Consider the following 17,572-nt stretch of genomic DNA (forward strand, 5'->3'; position numbering starts at 1 on the left):
AAACTGCTCCATACCTTGGGGAAGAAAAAAAATGCTATTTCAGATTTACTAAGGGACTGAATATACTGAAATGAAATTACCATTACATATTTTCATAGAAGCTAAGTAGATTGTAGAGACACCTATTCCAAAGTATAAAAATAAATGAAATTACTGAATGGGAGAGAGATTTAGAGGCTAAAATTTTAGATAAAGGTGACATTTGTTTATGAAAGTAAACTCACCCAAACTAGTTTATCGGATACTTAGCTTGATATTTAATATGACATGAGAGGTTCAAAATTAGACTTGGGAGAGCTATCGAAGATTTGATATTGGGGGCAAGTTAGGTGATATAAATGGAAAAATAATGAGAACCTTAACTAGAGGCTATTGGTGAAAGACTGAAAAAAATTTTTTAAATTCTCAAACAGCTAAATTGAAGTTACAAAATATGAGCAAAAACGAAAATACATTACTGAAATGCAGTCAGAGAATTCTCAAAATGGGTTCCATATCAAGTAATTATTTTTGGCACTGAAGTAGAACTTTCCAAATGAAGGCACCTTCTTTAAAATCCCTGGAAAAATATGGTTCTTTGTTTTACACATACAAAAAAAGGCTCTAAAGAGTAATAGACCTTTTTTATTTTTAAATCAAGCCAGGCTGGCAAATCCATTTTTTATAGGAACTTGTGATGGCACATAGTTTCCGTATTAGTGATGAGAAAACAGATGGATTAAATAAAATTGTTCGAGATGGTGTTTCCGGTAGAAGTGAGATTGGGACTTAGATGCCCTGTGCCCACTGTGTTGTTAAAAACTATTAGATATGCAGTTTCTGAATATTCATATATAAAATTAAAACATTACAGATATTTTTCATCTTTGATACAAATAAGACCAATAGCCCCCTAACTGCCACCCCAACTTTAGAGGTAAACTATCTAGGGATAAAAATTGTTAAACTTTTAGATGAACCCTTCTAGATTTAGGTATATCAGTACATTTTGATCCACCTCATTTCAGCTGCTGCATCCATACTGGACTCACTCATTTCCCTATGGATGGACATTTAAATTGTTCATGTATCTTGTGTGCATTAGAAGAGGTGCCATCTGTAGAAGAGCTAGATCACAGGTATGCTCGTTTTCAGTTTTAAATATATTGCTATATTTCTTTCCCAAATGGTTGTTACTTGTTTATATTCCTCCCAGCATGAGAATATTGGTTTCTTCTCATCATTTTAAAGTTAAATGCTTCTGCCTATTTGGTAGATGAAAAATTTTAATGTTTTCTTTTTAAATTTTATTAGTCTCAAGTATACAGTACATTGGTTAGACATTTATATAGATTATAAAACGATCCCTCTAATTGCTCTTTGTCTCCACCTAGCCATTATTACATTAATACTAATTGCATTCCCTATGGCATGCTCCCCAACCCTGTGACCATCTATCAACTAATTTGTACTTCTTTAATCCTTTACCCCATTCTCCCAGCCCCCCAATCCCCCTCCCCTTTGGCTGACCCCAGACTGTCCTCTATATTTGTGTCTGTCTTTGATTAGTTTCTTCTTTTCGTTCCTTAGATTCCGCATATAAGTGAAATCATATGGTATTTATCTTTCTCTGACCTATTTCACTCAGCATAACAACCTCTAGGTCCATCCATGTTGTTGCAAATGGTAGGATTTCATTTTTTTTAATGGCTGAGTAATATTCCATTGTATATATGAACCATAATTTCTTTATCCAATCATCTGTTGATGGGCAGTTAGGTTGCTTTCATATCTTGGCTATTGTAAATTATGCTGCCATGAATATAGGGGTGCATAGATCTTTACGAATTATTGCTTTGGTTTTCTTTCGATAAATATCCAGAAGTGCAATCGCTGGGTCAAAAGGTATATCTATTTTAATTTTTGGAGAAATCTTCAGATTGTTTTCCACAGTGGCTGTACCAATTTGCAGTCCCACCAACAGTGTATGAGGGTTCCCTTTTCTCCACATCCTCACCAACACTTGTTCTTTATTGATTGTAGCCATTATGAACAGATGTGAGGTGATATCTCATTGTGGTTTCAATTTGCATTTCTCTGATGATGATGATCTTTTCATATGTCTAATGGCCATCTGTATTTCCTCTTTGGAGAAATATCTGTTCAGGTCTTCTACTCATTTTGTAATTGGATTGTTTCTTTTGTTGTTGAGTTGTATAAGTTCTTTATATATTTTAGATATTAATCTCTTATCAGATGTATAAGTGAATATCTTCTCTCAGTCTGTTTTTTAATGTTTTTTTTTAATTTGCATTTCTTATCAGAGTTGAATATCTTTTTGTTTATTAATCAACTGTATTTCCTCTTCTGATATTGCCTATTAATATACTTTGGCCATTTTTCTATTAGGTTTGTCTCTTTTAAATGGATTCATAGAAATTATATTATCTGACATGTTGCAAGTATTTTTTTTTCAATTCCTAGTTTCTCTTAATGTTGTGGTCGTTTTTATTATACTGAAGTATAGTTTAGATGTAATCAAGTTTATCAATCTTTCATTTTTGGCTCTTTTTGGAATCTTGTTTGAGAATGCTTTCTCTAGCTCAGTATTTTACATTGTTCTAATTTTATTTTTTAATTTTAATGAATTCATCTGAATCTTATTCTTGTTTTGATATAAGGTTCCTATTTTAGTTATTTTTCCAATGGACAACAAATTATCCCAGCATATTTTTTATTGAATAGTCTCATCTTTTTTCATTGACCTGAGCAGCCTTTTTATCATATACTAAATTCTGATGAATGCAAGCATGTTTCTGAACTCTAGTTTAACCCTTCAGTTTATTTATTTTTTTCATTTTCCCACATTTATTTGTCTTAATTCGTATAGGTTTCTGATAATTCTTGATAGCTGATAAAGCGAGATTCCGCAATAGTTTTGGCTGTCCCTAAGTTTATTGTTTCATATTGTTTTTAGTGCTTCAAACATGTTATATTTCATTTTCCACTTGTACACTCATTTCCAAGTACTCCTAACTTTTCCATCCCATCCATTTCATATTAATTTTGAAACTGGATTGTTAAGGACAGAAAATGTTTTGTTGTGATTTGGTTAGATGGCGTTAAATATATGTATCTATCAGAGGAAATTAACGTCTTTGAGTTTTTCTGTTCATAAACACGTCTTGTCTCCATTTATTCAAGTCTTTTATGACTTTCAATTAGATTTTATAGTTTTCTTCATAGTCTTTGCTAATTCATTTTAGTTTAATTGCTAAGTACTTGAGAGTTGGTTACTTCTAAAACTGGACTCTTATGACATTTTCTGTTTGGTTTCAGTTGACATACTATAGGAAAATTGATTTTCATATGGTAAACTTGTATCCAGCCACACAGCAGAACTCTTTTTAAGTTCTAATAATCTGTGGTTTGTCTAGGAAGTTGGCTACATCTTTATCTGCTAATAATGCCAGTTTTGTCTCTTTTCAACTTTTAAATTTATTGTATCTTTTGCTTTTACTCTGTTGGTTAGGACCTAATAGTTTTATAGTCAAGGACTGCTAGGATGCATCGTGTTATATTCTTTAATGGTAAAGCTTCTAAGTTATTAATATTAAATTAATGTTTGTTATAGGCTTTTGATAAATAACATTGATCAAGTTAATGAGGATGCTTTATACTTTTAGTTTGCTGAGTGTTTTTTTGGGGGGGCATATTATGAATGGGTGTTATTGTATGTTTTTCAACATCTATTAACATTCTTTTTAGAAACACCTTTAAAAATGTCCTGAATTCACTGAGAAATTTTTGGTAATATTTAACGAGTTCTACAGTCTCAGGATAAATCTTACTTTTTATAACATGTTGGGTTTTATTTGACAGTTTTTGAGTTTCGCGTCCATATTCTAACAAGTAAGATTAGCTCATACTTTTTCGTTTTGGTGCTAGCCTTTTTTTTTTTTTTTTTTTAAATCAAGTTAACATTAAGTCTATTCTCTGTGTGTTATGCAAATGTAGCCTGTCAGGACTTAGTGGACCTTAACAGTTTTGAGAACTCATCTTTTAATTCAGTTCTTAGTAATCACTAACATGTAGTATGCTCTTACTATGTTGACGGGCTTTCTTAGATATTTTACATGTACCAACTTAATTTTTACAGTAGTCCTATGGTATAGGTACTATTGTTATCCCCATTTTGAGGCTGAAGAAACAAGGCACGTTCAGGTGAACTGGCCAAAGTCTCATAGCTCGTGACTAGAGCTTATATTTGAGCTGACACGTGTAAATGGCACAGAACAGAGACTAGTACATCTACCATATGTTCAAAAAGTATCATTTATTATGCTTATGATCTAGGGTTAAAAATTTATTACTATAAAATTATAGTTTCAAATGTTTAATTTTATATCTTTTAAAATATTTATATTTTAACCCTTTAAAAACTTATCAGTATATAGTTTCAAATATTCAGTCCTTTATAATATTTCTATTATTTTGACCTTTTATAGAAAACGTACAGTAACCCTCAAGAAGCTCACTAAATTACAACAATCATCAACCTAAGGGCACTCTTGTCGCATCTCTACTTCTTTTCCCATATATTTTGAAGCAAATTCCAAGTATATTATTTATTCATATTTTAGTATAAAACTCTAAAAGATAAGGCCTTGAAAAAATAATCATTACACCTGAGGATAATAACAATTCTTAAATGTTTTGCTGTAACTGTGGATAAATGGTGAATTTTTTTTGCCATTTTCCAAATTGGTTTCTTTTTTAGACTTTATCGTTTAAATTTTACTATCTCTTCCCTGCCCCCATTTTATTACCGTTTGCTTTTATTTTAATTCTTTGTACTATTTGTGGATTTATCTGGTTCTTTTTCTGGCTTCTTGAGTTGAAACTGTATTTTCAATCTTTTCTCCAATATATACAGTATAAGCTATAATTTTTTTCTCTTTGAGTGTAGTTTGGTTACATCATACCAGGTTTTGAAATGCAGTGCATTTATTTAATTTTAAGTTTTTTTTCTAATTCCTATTTTCCGTAACCTTTTAGCCCATGAATTATCTATAAGTAATTCTAGATACAAGGACTTCAGTGTTTAGGTATGAGGATCTGAGGTCTCATTGGTTTTTAATATTCATGCATTATGACCAATGAATGTGGCCTTGTATGGTATCATTTTTTTAGAAATGTTCCGAAATTCAATTTATCTAAATAAATCATTTATGTTTGAAGAGAATATACTACGGTCTCTCAATATAGTCTCTTTTAGGTGCATAGTTTTATATATCACTAATAGATCAGTCTTGTTAATTGTAGTATTCAAATCTCTCTGAATGTTATTGTTCAAATGTATCCTGATCATTCAGTTTAAGAATTTAATCCCTTATTCAGTTCTCAGAAAATCTCAGCCATTATTTCTTCCTCTTTAATCTCTCTACGGGCTCATGTCTTAGGACATGTGTTAGAACTTCTGTATCTAGCTTCTATATCCTTGTTTGATTTCAACTTTGTGCGTTCTGCTGCTAGCATCTCTTATTTTTTCTATTTCTTAGGCTCTAATTTGTTCCTGTTGCACAATACATGTTTTTAATTCATTTCATACAGACTTCCTTTAGATGTGAACATAGTTTAAAATCCTATTATGATTGCTCTATTAACTCTGATTCGCTTATTGTTCTTGTTCATCATCTTGTCTTTCCTCAGATTCTGAGTTTACCTACTTATTTTAGCACGGCACTAACATTTTTCAGGAGAGGAAGAATTTAACTTTTGCTTACTCTGTCTAGTGAAACTGTTAGACTCAGGATCTCCCTCCACCCACCTCTTCTTTAGCTCTTTCTTAAAGCTATCCATAGCCATTAAGAAGAAAAGTCAGGTATTATGTATCTTATTATGCAGTGTGCACTCCATGTGGGATTAGTCTGGCCTTTCCTATATTTAGCCACTCTTAAATAAGAATGTAAATTAAAAGGAAGTACAACACAAGAATACTTTGAACATGACTAGAAACTGTGTCAAACCAATCAAACACACAGATACTTTTAAGTATCTTCTAAAAAGCAAACATTAATATAAAAAAATAGAGACTGAAAAAACAAAGGCCATGTTCTTCTAGCAATTTAGGAATTAAGCAGGATTAAAGGATATTTGTCAAGTTTCATAGATTTGCACTTAAAACTAGAGGGGCTGTTTCACTTTTTCACCAAGTTATAAGCTAGATAAAATAAAGATAGTATATAAATTCACTGGCTTTGGTAGTTCATTTACCACTTCTTCAAAAGCAATGCTTGTTAAGAAATGCTGCTAAGAAAAAAACCAAATGTATTTTCATCTTTTCCTTCCTATCCTGCAAAGAAATCATAAAAGAAATGAAACTACTTTAAGTTCCCAATGCACAGTCATGTTTTTAAGTGTTCCGCCTATTTCATTTTAAAACACATTGGGGTTCCTCGTATAGTCAGTGTGTATGATGTCTATGCCCACTTAATCATATTTTTTACTATTTCCTATAACTACTCACAATTGTTATAGTTTTTCTTTTTAGACATTGTTTTAAAAATGATAACCAAGAATGCAATCCAGAATTATAACCCTGTCACTGTGAAGTGATACTTCCCTTAGAAATCATTAAGGCAAGTAGGAAAACAGAGTGAAAGCTTGGATATGTATCATTCCTGGGGAAATGGCAGCACAAAAGCTTTCCACAGGACTTTAAAAATTAAAATATTGTAATGGCTAGATATAGGGCCAGATGGGTGCTAGAATAATGGGGCAGATCACTTCCTAAATTATATAAATGTCTAACCATTATACTGTATACCTGAAACTAAAAAGAAAAAAATAAAATAAACAGCTTAGTAACTGAATGAGTAAATCAAGTAGGAGAAAAACAAGAGTCTGAAGTTGAAGAAATGGAGACACATGTGCAGGAGTACTGACTGTGGGAGGCAGACCAGTTTCCAGGCTTGCCACCATGTGGGTCCCCTACTCAGAAGGGTCCTGCACTTAAGTTTAAAGCTCTGCGCTTTCCATCTGGAAATTCTTAATAATTTTTGGACATAGGTTCCTGCATTTCCATTTTACATTGGACCCCAGAAATTATGTAGCTGGTCTGGGCTCTGACACTAACTATATGTATATCCAGTCACTATTATTTAGTGTCATTGTGCTTATTTTCTCATATGTAAAGTAGGGAATTCTAAAATTACCCTCATAGTAGGATAAACTTGAGGATTAAATTAATTAGCTATGATTTGTGAGTGTCTTTGCAGCAGCTGGTATAGAAGGCATTCCATATATTTCTGTCTCGCTTATAGAATATCTCAGAACCAAATTAAAATAAAAAGTTACTAAAAATCCCCAAAGAGGTTTTGCTTATTTTGAGCTCTATCAAATATTTACTCTATCAGAAATTAGAACTGAGAAAATATTAAAACACAAAACCATGCAAGCACACATTCCATTAGCCACGAGAGTGAGGATGTCAACCCATATCATGCAGCTCTGGAGAAACTGTACTGTACACTCATGACAGAATGAGAGTGAACAAGGGAAATGGTATCTTTGCATTATTATGAGAATAGTTTTGACCTTTCATCTCCTGGAACGGGCTTGAAGACTACTGTCCCCTCCTTAACCGGGTGTCCTCAGATCACACTTTGAGAACTGTTAAATGAAATTAGCCTACTATGATATCTAATATGGTGATAGATGTATCTCCAGAGTGAATTAACATTATTTGCACAGGAAACGATTCTTTGTTCTGTGAGTGAATATCTAGTCTACTGTTGTCTCATGAGACTGTGTAAGAACCATGCCTATCTCTAAACCCCTTCTGTAGAACTACAAGCTCTGTTTTTAAAATTTGAAAGTAATGATACAGGTCAGCCTCTAAACAGAACTGTCTTAAACAGGGGAATATAGAATGCCATGAATAAAGCAGTTCGCTTTTACGCTATGTCTGTCCTCAAGAAAGATCAGTTTACTTTCTGGTGAGGAATTTTATCCTTAGATCATTTATCCGGAAACTTCATCTATCTGGTACATAACTGAGGACCCTGAAAGTAGTGTTAAAAAGATGAAGACCGAATAGATATCACAAAGTTTGAGCACTAAAAGATAAACTCTTCGACTTACAGTAGAAGCTCTCAGGTCTTCTCTCCAAGTGTGCTCACTTCTACGTTTGAGCTTAAAAAACTTTGTAAATTGGCTTTATAGTTCACAGAATTTAAGCAGGCAACATGACAAAACAAAAGGCAAGGTTCAAGGCTTTCTGGGAAAAGTTCATATAGGGGTACAGAGCCCTAAAATTATGCAGGCCATCACAATTTGAAACACAGTACCCATTCATGCCAGTATCTGTCCAGCACCCAGTATGTGCCAGGCACTGGCCTTCACCTAATGGAGACTGGGATGAGGAAGTTACCACTGCTGGTCTCAGCAATGTGGGGGTGACGGTCCTGTGGACAAATAGTTACAATGTATGATAAACAGGAATGGCATTGGCAAGGTGATGTCTATTAACGATTTTGATGATCGCCTCTGAAATGGGTTAGAGATAATCTCAGAGAGAGTGACTTCAATTTCAGAGAGAGATTTCTGAACTGTGTGTTGAATGAAAGGGCACTAGAGGAGATAGTATTTGCAGGGGAAAGGTGGCCCAGAGGAAGTACTTCAGTGGAAGCTTGGGATGGTAGCTGGAAAAGTCAACTTCGGCCAGACTGTAAAAGAATTTGAAGTGTCTTGAAAGAATGGGTAGAATCAACAAGACTTGGTGGGTCGGGGAAGGCTGGAAGATGATTAGTTTGGTTTTATACAAGCAGAATACGAGGTGTCTGTATGCCATCATGAAGGGATATTTAGAAGTACAACAAGTAGGTAAGAGGAAACTGAAAGGTAACTGGTATTCAGAGTAGTGCGCTAGAGTTAGCGACTGTTTAAAATTTTTAAAGTTGTTCTAGAGTAATGTGGAAAAGTAATTTCTATGGAATCACTTATCTCCTAAAGATGGTAGATGGATAAATGAATGAACACATTTCTTTCGGTGGTTTTAATCCAGCTAACCTATGTGATATCTATATGATAGCTGTAGATCCACTAGTTTAGGATTTTCTCTTTTACTATTTAGGCTAAGAACAGCTACCTTTGATTAATTCCAGAGGTGATATACTCACCATGTGGCATAAAATAAAAATCATGAATATTTTTTGAATAAGACTAGTATACCCTAAAGATGAATACAGATAAATGAATGAAACAGTTGTGTGAAACTGTTTGCATGGTGGTGTTTTATTCTTTACCTCTTCCTTTACCATGAACTATCAGATTGGCTGTCTTACTGACTTTAGGACCTAATTCCTTGGAGCACTATCATAACTTGGGCAGCAACATTAGGATTTGGCCTGAATTGATACAGAAGTAATTTAAAATCTGACCCAGTTTAGTGGGGAAGAAAATCTCCAGAAACAGCCCTAATTTTATGCTATACTGCCTACCCTAAAGTTTCACAGCCAGTGGCAACTACCTAGTCATTCTGAGGCGGTCCGTGTGCTATTTAAATACTTCTTTGACTATAATGCTCTTCTAACCTTAATTCTTAATGTAATTATGTTGGGCCAACATTCTGAAATAGCCACTATTTCTCAAGACCACAGAACTCTTTGGAAGCAGCCAGTAATGTGGTTTACTTCAAACAGGAGAGCAATATGGATTTGAGGCAAAGGTGCCGACCTAGGCTGAAAATCTTTATGCACTTTGTTATATCTTTAGTTTAAGGAAAATAAAAGAACAATAAGCTTTACCTTCCAATTTATTATTATCTATGCTATTAAAGTTGTTGGTAATTTAATGAACATAATGGATGCACTGAGAATTTGCTGACCAAGGGAGTGAGCTACCTTAGAACTAAAATAGAGATAAGGATGTGTATAATAGGTGAATATTGACCAAAGGTTTGTGAGAGTCTAAATAATGTAAGGTTGTACAACTGACTTGCAGGTTGATTCCAGTTTCACTCCAAATATTCGTATACCATGTAAGGACATCTATGACCCTGTCTCTCTTAATAAAGTGGAAAGGGGCTGGATTTGAACACTTTGTAGCCTAGAATCCCTGAGCCGGGAGTGACTTGTTCTATTTGAGATTCGTGTTGTTTACTTTTAAATCCCAAAGACAGTACTATAATATTCAAAACACACTGTAAACTCTAACAAGTGTTTGCTAAAATTCAGTGTAAGAATGTTAAAATAAATGTAACTATTTGATTGATGTAAATAATTAATAATTTAATTAGCTGTTTGATTAATTTGTGTTACTGAAACATAAAACCTCAAAAAGCAAGCAAATCTACTTTTGTAGGCTAAGATATAGTAGAACATATACTCTGGGAGAACCTGAAGACTTGGAAAGGTTTGATAAAATGCCAACAGAGCCATGTCTTGCACAGGTACACATTAGAAATAACATGGGATGGTCACAAGCTGTGAGAGGGAGCAGGTTTTAAAAAATCTGTCTTCTCTTTCTACTTCCAGAGCAATTCAACAAGAAAAATGTCTAAATTTTAAGATTAAGAAACAGATACATACTCATCATGAACAATGGTGGGGCCATCCCTCGTTAAGGCCTCTTCCTTGATGACGTTGATAAGTTCAAAGGTACTGCTTATGGGGGCATCTGGGTTAGGCCATTTGGGACACTGAAAGTGCCGAACTTCCAAGACATAGTCATCCTACAACCAATACAACATGAGTTTATTTCATTCTGTCTATAATCTAATGACTAGAACTTGCTTTTGAGAAAGCATATATTATAGATAACAGAAGAATGCCAGATTACCCAACACGCAACCAGTAAGACGACTAGGGAGGTCTGCCTGCTGTTAAAAAATGAGCAGGTCACCATAGCAAAATAGTAGAATCTTATTTTGCTTAGGCTAAAATTTCAAGTGACAATTCTTCTTTAAAATTAAAGAAATAGGAAGGGGTTAGGAGCTCATTTAAATTACTAATATAAGACAGCTCCCCTTTTTCCTGTCCCATAAAAAGGCAGTTATTACACATCAAAATGTTGTATAACAAGTCTCACTATTATCATCTCTGCAACACATTGCCAAGGTTTACATTTCTGACAGAAAAAAAAATATTGAGCTTTAGAATATTGTTTTTATAATTAGGTCAACAGACCTATTTGTATGTGTGCTCAATCAGAAAAACTGGTTACCTTTTGTCTATTCAGCCAGGAAAGCAAATATTTGAAGGAAGGAAAAAAAAAGAGAAGTGTACATATTTAAAATTAAGTCATACTCAAATACCTGGGCCTGCCTCAAGGGTGGTAAATTATTTCAGTATTACTTAGAAGAATGATCCTGGGCCAAGATATAGCTGTTACTAAGGAACTGAGGTTTAGGTTACCTGTGTAGCTTCAAGAATAAAGTCATGGATGATAATTTGTTCTTCATTAGAGAGGCACAGTCTGTCTTTGCTGATCAGGGTGACGGTAAAGGCCTCACAGTTCATGGATTCTTCTCGACTTGGCCAATATACAAACTCATCTTCTGCCTATGAGAACCAAAAAAAAAAAATCTGTAGTGCTGTCAAACATTTGCTTGCAAAATGTTTTAGATTTGCTATACCTCTCAAGTCACCTTTTAAATTTGGTTCACAGAATTTTATTCCCATCTAATCATGCTGAGTTCAATGATTACTGTACGCAATGAAAAACATACATAATGATAATTATTTTCTAGCACTTTCTCACCTATGTCACTGTAACAACCAAAATGCATCTATAGGGGATGCATCACCCCCCATTGAGAAGTGCTCTGTGATATAACTGTCATAATGAAAAAGGAGATGAGATTTAGGTCAATTAATTTTAACCTATTATTCACAATTGCTTAAGCAACTAAGACATGCTAATTGCCATTTCCTATGAATTATGTTAATAACAGCTCTACAGTTGATTAGCATTTTGCAAAGGATGTTCATAAACATTATCTTTTTTTTTAAATTGAGTTTATTGGGGTAACATTGGTTAATACAATTATATTAATTTTCAGGTGTACATTATCATTTGACATCTGTATATTCTATTGTGTGTTTACCACCCAAGGTCCAGTTTCCTCCACCTTTACCTACTTCACCCTTTATCCACTTCGCCCTCCCCCTGCACCCCTAAATTAAGTAAGATAATGTTAAGATAAACATCTTATTTAATTTTTACAAAATACTAGTGAGATGAGGGATTTTTATCATCTGCTTTTACAAATGAGGACACCAAGGCTCAGAGACACATAAGTTGTCTAAAATCACACTACTAATAAATGGTATGGGACAGAACCTTTTTGGAAAGAGGTTGTACATAAATAAGCATGTGTGTTGGCTCTAAGTACAAGGTGTTCTTTAAAAGTTAGTATGGATGTCCAGGGGATGATAACACAGAGAGTCTTTCGGCCTTCAAATGTTCATCTGTTTCAATATTAAAAGTAAATATTCAGGCTTTGTATTTGAATTCTATCCCTGAAAACTATGGAGGCCTTAAAAAAGTTAACTATTGCACAGGTGGGAGACTTTATGAGAAATACAATGACTCTGACAATAAGAACCCTGCTCCCTCCTTTTCTAATCAGTTCAAATGGCAAACTACAGTTTGTCTGTAATACAGATTTCTATGGGCATTTTCCTGAAAATGCTTAGCTACTACTAGCGAAGTCAGAAATAATTCTGAATAGTGTTCAAAACAAAGAAGGTTTTGTTTAATCTTACATTGTTGCATTAGAAATGAGCCAACAGTCCAATAAGACTTATCACCCTTTCAAGTTTCAATATAGCTTATTGCCAAGTACATTTTTATTTTTAAAGCTCAGCATAAGGGGAAACAGATTAGCAATCGGGTTTAGTCTATACAAAAGAAGTCTGTAACTGTCATGTGTTTTAATACATTTTGTCCAGGGAAATGGAAGTAGGATCGTTTTAGTAGATATTAAAAACATAAGGTATAATGGACAGGGCCTTTACATATAACCAATACACACGGATTAAGCATAGGATTTAGGATTGGATATGATCCTGAATAAATTAAACTATCTGAGCCTTAAATTCCATATCTGAAAAGTGGGAATAATAAAACTACTTACCTCAAAGAACTTTTATAATGATAATATGAATAGTAAATTATGCAATTGGTCTAAAGATAGCCACAGGGACTTCAGTTATGATGGAAGAAAGGCAGAGAAAAACTTCTGAATACAGGGAATAATTGATCAACTTTGGATGAAAGACTGAGAAAAATAAATGCTACTTAATTCAGTAGGCATTCTAGTCTTATGGTTATTTTGCTTAAAAAAAGATTTATATATGTCAAAGATGCCTAGCTAACAGTGCTTTCTGAGTTAGGAACCAGTGACTTCTTGACTATTCACAGAATTGTGGTCTTGTAAAATTACAGTGGTAATAAGCCATAAAGCAAGCATAGGAATCCAGAGACATTATCTTTAGGAAGAACTGCCACCAATGAATTTGACGTTCAACCCTAAAGCTGAGAATGCAGACATGTATGATTCTAGCCTAGCATCCCCAGGTCTCAGAGAGACTGAGATCACATGTTCCATGGCAGTCCCTGTATCCTCACTGTCTGCAGAACATGTACCCACTTATTTGGCCAGGCTCCCCCTAGACTCCCCATACAAATAAGCTTGTGGGTAGAGGCTTTTGGTGACTGTCCTCTGTTAAGTTATAATAACAAAATACTGACTCATCCAACAAATGGACGTTTTAACAACCCTAAATGCCTCCAATTTCTACATGCCAAACAGAAAAGACCCCTACTGCCAGCTAATTTGAAAATTTACACTCCAGTTTTTAGCTTCAGATTCTCAACTTTGTTGCCATTCTATCATACAGAAGCAGCCTTGGTATTCTGAAGCTGGAGCAAAATGCGACAAAGTGAAGAAGTTCCTACTGACTGGGCACACAGTCAAATGCATGTCATCAAGACTAGGGGTTCAATCACATGCTGTTCTTTCTTGATTAAAAAACTCACTAATCTGACACTCATGGAGGCAGATCTTCCTTGTGTTTTTGTTTTTGCTTCCATGTCCTTACAGTAACTTTTGAACCCAATTAATTCTGAGACTTAGAGAGCTTAAGCACACACATTTAAGCTGATTTTTATAAACTTGCTGACCCTTCTCCAATATAGTTTAAAGACCCTCAATAGGGAAGGACTAAAGGGAGGAGAAAGAGATAGTAGGTTAGTAAAGTTCTTAAAAAATACCTTTAAGTTGGAACAAAATAGCCTTTCTTTATCTCCTTCCTGGTAATGGATCTGACTTACCTATGGCAGCAGCGGTAAAGTAATGATACATTATTATTATTTTTGATAGAATTTGGAGGGGGAGGGACTGGGAAACATTTCTATGATGCGGGTGGGACAAACACCATGAAAAAATGATTAAAAGCATGAGCTCTGGAGACAGGTGACTCGGGTTCAAATCCTGACTCCAATTATTTGTGTATGCCGTTGGACATGTTATTTCCCTCAGTTTTCCCAGCTATTAAATGAGATGATAACAGTACCATGTCGTAAAATTGTAGAGCGGACTGAATGAGTTAATATTTGCACAGTAATAAACACAGTGATATAATTAGATGTTAGCTGCTATTATTTTTTCAAAAGTAACATAGCAACTAAGAGGTCGGGTTAAGGTCATACATTAATGAGATTAGTAGGGGACTTTTTTCAAAACCTGCTACTGCACAGCTATGTACAGCACAACTGTAGAGTGATATCACCAGCATTATAGAATCAAATAATGGAGCTGACAGGGATGGTAATTGTGAGACTGCAAAAGGAATCTGTATAGACTTAAAGATGAGAGGTCTAACTTCCCTCCCTAGCATATACAGACACGATAGCCCTGTGGCAAGGTATCAAATTTACACTTATGGCCTCAGAGGCTCATTAATATATAGCAGATGTGCTTTACTTACCAAGCTCTGGTTGTCTGGCAGCATGACAATGATCTGTGCATTATGATCCCAAATCATTCGCCAGAAATCTTTCGTAGTATGTGGCAGAGGATGCTGCGTTATAATAAATTCATTGCTCCTATAATAGCCCTTCAGTTAGGGAGATGAAAAATCCGTGATTATGAGTGTTTTATTCCAACTTTGCAGTAGTAAAATATATTCATGAAATAAGATAGCATCATTTCGACCATACTAAAATAATTGAAAAAGGCACTCAGTGAATTTGGCTAATTTCTAAATGTAGTTATAACATGTGTAGACAATTTTCTCTCCACATGTAATTCACTTTTAGTTACCCATGCTGTTTTTACTTAACGGTAATTTCAACGTTTATTTAGAGAGTCGATTGGGTGAAATTAACAATAAAATTAATTCCTTAACAAGCATTTTTCTTAATTTAGGCATTTCTGTACCCCCACTACGATTAGGTATTTTTTGTTAGTGGTTTCAAGATACAGAACTCTATAATTTTGATATTACACATTGAGATATTATTTGGAAAATGAAATCAGTCACATAGGTGGTATGTGCTCTTTAGCACCTTTCAGCTTAATTGACTTTATTTATAATTAACTGTTGACTCTCACCATGATATAAGAAGCATTAATGTAATCTGTTCCTTTCATTCCAGGCAACGGCGCAAGACCCACTCGAGCACGCTCAGCTATCATATGAAAAAAAAACAAAAACACCACATTTACCTTATTGTGCACACGGAACCAACAGCACTTCCTGAGACTTAATTGGTGAGTAATAATATATCCCCGTCCCCCCACCCCGTACCCTTTCTTTTTAAGACTTACCTATATTTTTAACTAAGCTAAAGTGTTATTACCTAAGGTGGAATGTAAAATGAAATTTTGCTACACATTCCCAGAAGGACACAGGTATTAGGTGAAGAAAATTTTACCGTGGGAGAGGTTTGCACAGCAGATCACTAATACTCCATGCAGAGGTGACAGAGGGTTTCAGATAAATTTGACTCTGGTTTGATATTCCTACAATTATACCAGTATATTTTACTCTGCTCTTTTGCCATCTCCTTATCTATCTGTTTCTCCCCACAAAGGGCTTAGAAGACAGTGGCTTTTCAGTAGATAATCTCTCCAGTGATCACCTATGCCTGTGTCTACAGCACACACACAGTATCTTCTGCTGTGTCCTGAGTTATTTATACAAAGGTCACCACCTATCAAAAGTCCTTTGATCTCAACAGCCAGAACATTTTGATGACGCAGTTCTCATTGTATAGATTAATCTGGGACTCGAAGTTGTAAAGGAGTGTTAATGCCACAGTGATAATGGCTTTACTTTATTTCAGTTAAGATATGGTTGAAGTAACCTAATTCTTGAATTTTGAGGTGAACTGAAGCTAGATTTCAGGTCACAGAGAAGCGGCGACTTGCTGGTACTACCAGCCAGCCCTCCCAGTTTGATCAAGCTGCCTTAGTCGTCCAGCACATAACCTTTCCCCTTGGTAGTAGCTGCCTCTTTACATAATATCTAATGGGGAAAAAAATAAATAAATACTAACACACTCAACCAAGTCAAATTGATTTTAAGATCTTTCTTACATGGCACGACTGAAGAGTTTCTGTTCTTTTCTTTGTTGCACTCTTTCTGAGCACTAAAGCATTCCACATATTTTGCATTACATTGTGTGACCAGCTGAAAGAAAAGCAACATTTTAGTTTTCATTCAAAGGTATAGTTGTGGACATGTTAACTAACCTTACTGTGATAATCATTTACCAATATATACATATATCAAATCATTACTTTGTACACCTCGAAATTATACAATGTTGTATGCCAACTATATTCGACAAAGATGGAAAAAAACAACAAAACAAACAAAAAGGTATAACCAAAAGGGTATAACTGATAGCATTTGTTTGATGACCTGGCAAAAAATACCAGTAATCATATTACTGAGGAACAAAAACATTTTAATACCCCAAAGGATATTTTTTGTGTTTCACTAGTGGGACTTCTCTCAACTACCTTGGTCTTATTTCTATCAGGTGTTAGGCTTCTTGATGACAGGAATGATGTCAGTGATAGATGCTTATTCAGTTAATGTGGATTTTCCCATTGATGTCATTGCTTGTGAATTTTTTTGTGTAATTCCTTGTTGGCACATGAACTCAGGTGGGTCCATACTAGAAAATCCTGCTTCTTGGTATTAAGGGCTAATCATGTTTCTTAAAGAATTGGCTAAGTTCTCAGTAAATTTCTGTTGAACTGAACTGACATTGTTCTAAGGCTGTTATAAATAATTAGCCCAGCAGTTTGGTTATTCTTTCTGTTTATATAAACTGGTTGAACCATTTTGTCAACCCTATATATGTGTGTGTGTTTTCGTCCATCCTAATAGAACTTATGGTATTGGTCCCTCCAAATGCTTTAGTACTACTACTGTCAAGGGCCCTGGATGTAGTTTTTGAGTTTCTGACCCCTGTTTTTTTTCCTTCTATTTACATTCTAAAGTGGTTAGTCTTTGTAAAAGAACCAATTACCTGGTTCTCAACAGAATGAAGTGATTCCTTTGAGATATAT

General features: G+C 34.6%; 1 protein-coding gene across 3 annotated transcripts in view; it reads right to left on the bottom strand.

The window, feature by feature from the left end:
- The window catches only part of PTPRG (protein tyrosine phosphatase, receptor type G), a 642,217-nt gene that overhangs the window by 4,606 nt on the left and 620,039 nt on the right, over nt 1–17,572 (bottom strand). For 2 of the 3 annotated variants that reach the window (XM_025050798.1, XM_025050799.1), the window contains 5 exons: nt 16,589–16,682; nt 15,602–15,678; nt 14,976–15,104; nt 11,397–11,543; nt 10,538–10,714 (listed from right to left, as the gene is read on the bottom strand). In XM_025050798.1, coding sequence (XP_024906566.1) covers nt 10,553–10,714; nt 11,397–11,543; nt 14,976–15,104; nt 15,602–15,678; nt 16,589–16,682 — 609 coding nt within the window. In that variant the 3' untranslated portion in view covers nt 10,538–10,552. Of the gene's footprint in view, nt 1–871; nt 893–10,537; nt 10,715–11,396; nt 11,544–14,975; nt 15,105–15,601; nt 15,679–16,588; nt 16,683–17,572 lie in introns of those variants that run through there. The other variant, XM_015593756.2, reaches the window with a different exon arrangement.

Source organism: Pteropus alecto, unplaced genomic scaffold (genome assembly GCF_000325575.1).
Source record: "Pteropus alecto unplaced genomic scaffold, ASM32557v1 scaffold75, whole genome shotgun sequence".
Taxonomy (NCBI): domain Eukaryota; kingdom Metazoa; phylum Chordata; class Mammalia; order Chiroptera; family Pteropodidae; genus Pteropus; species Pteropus alecto.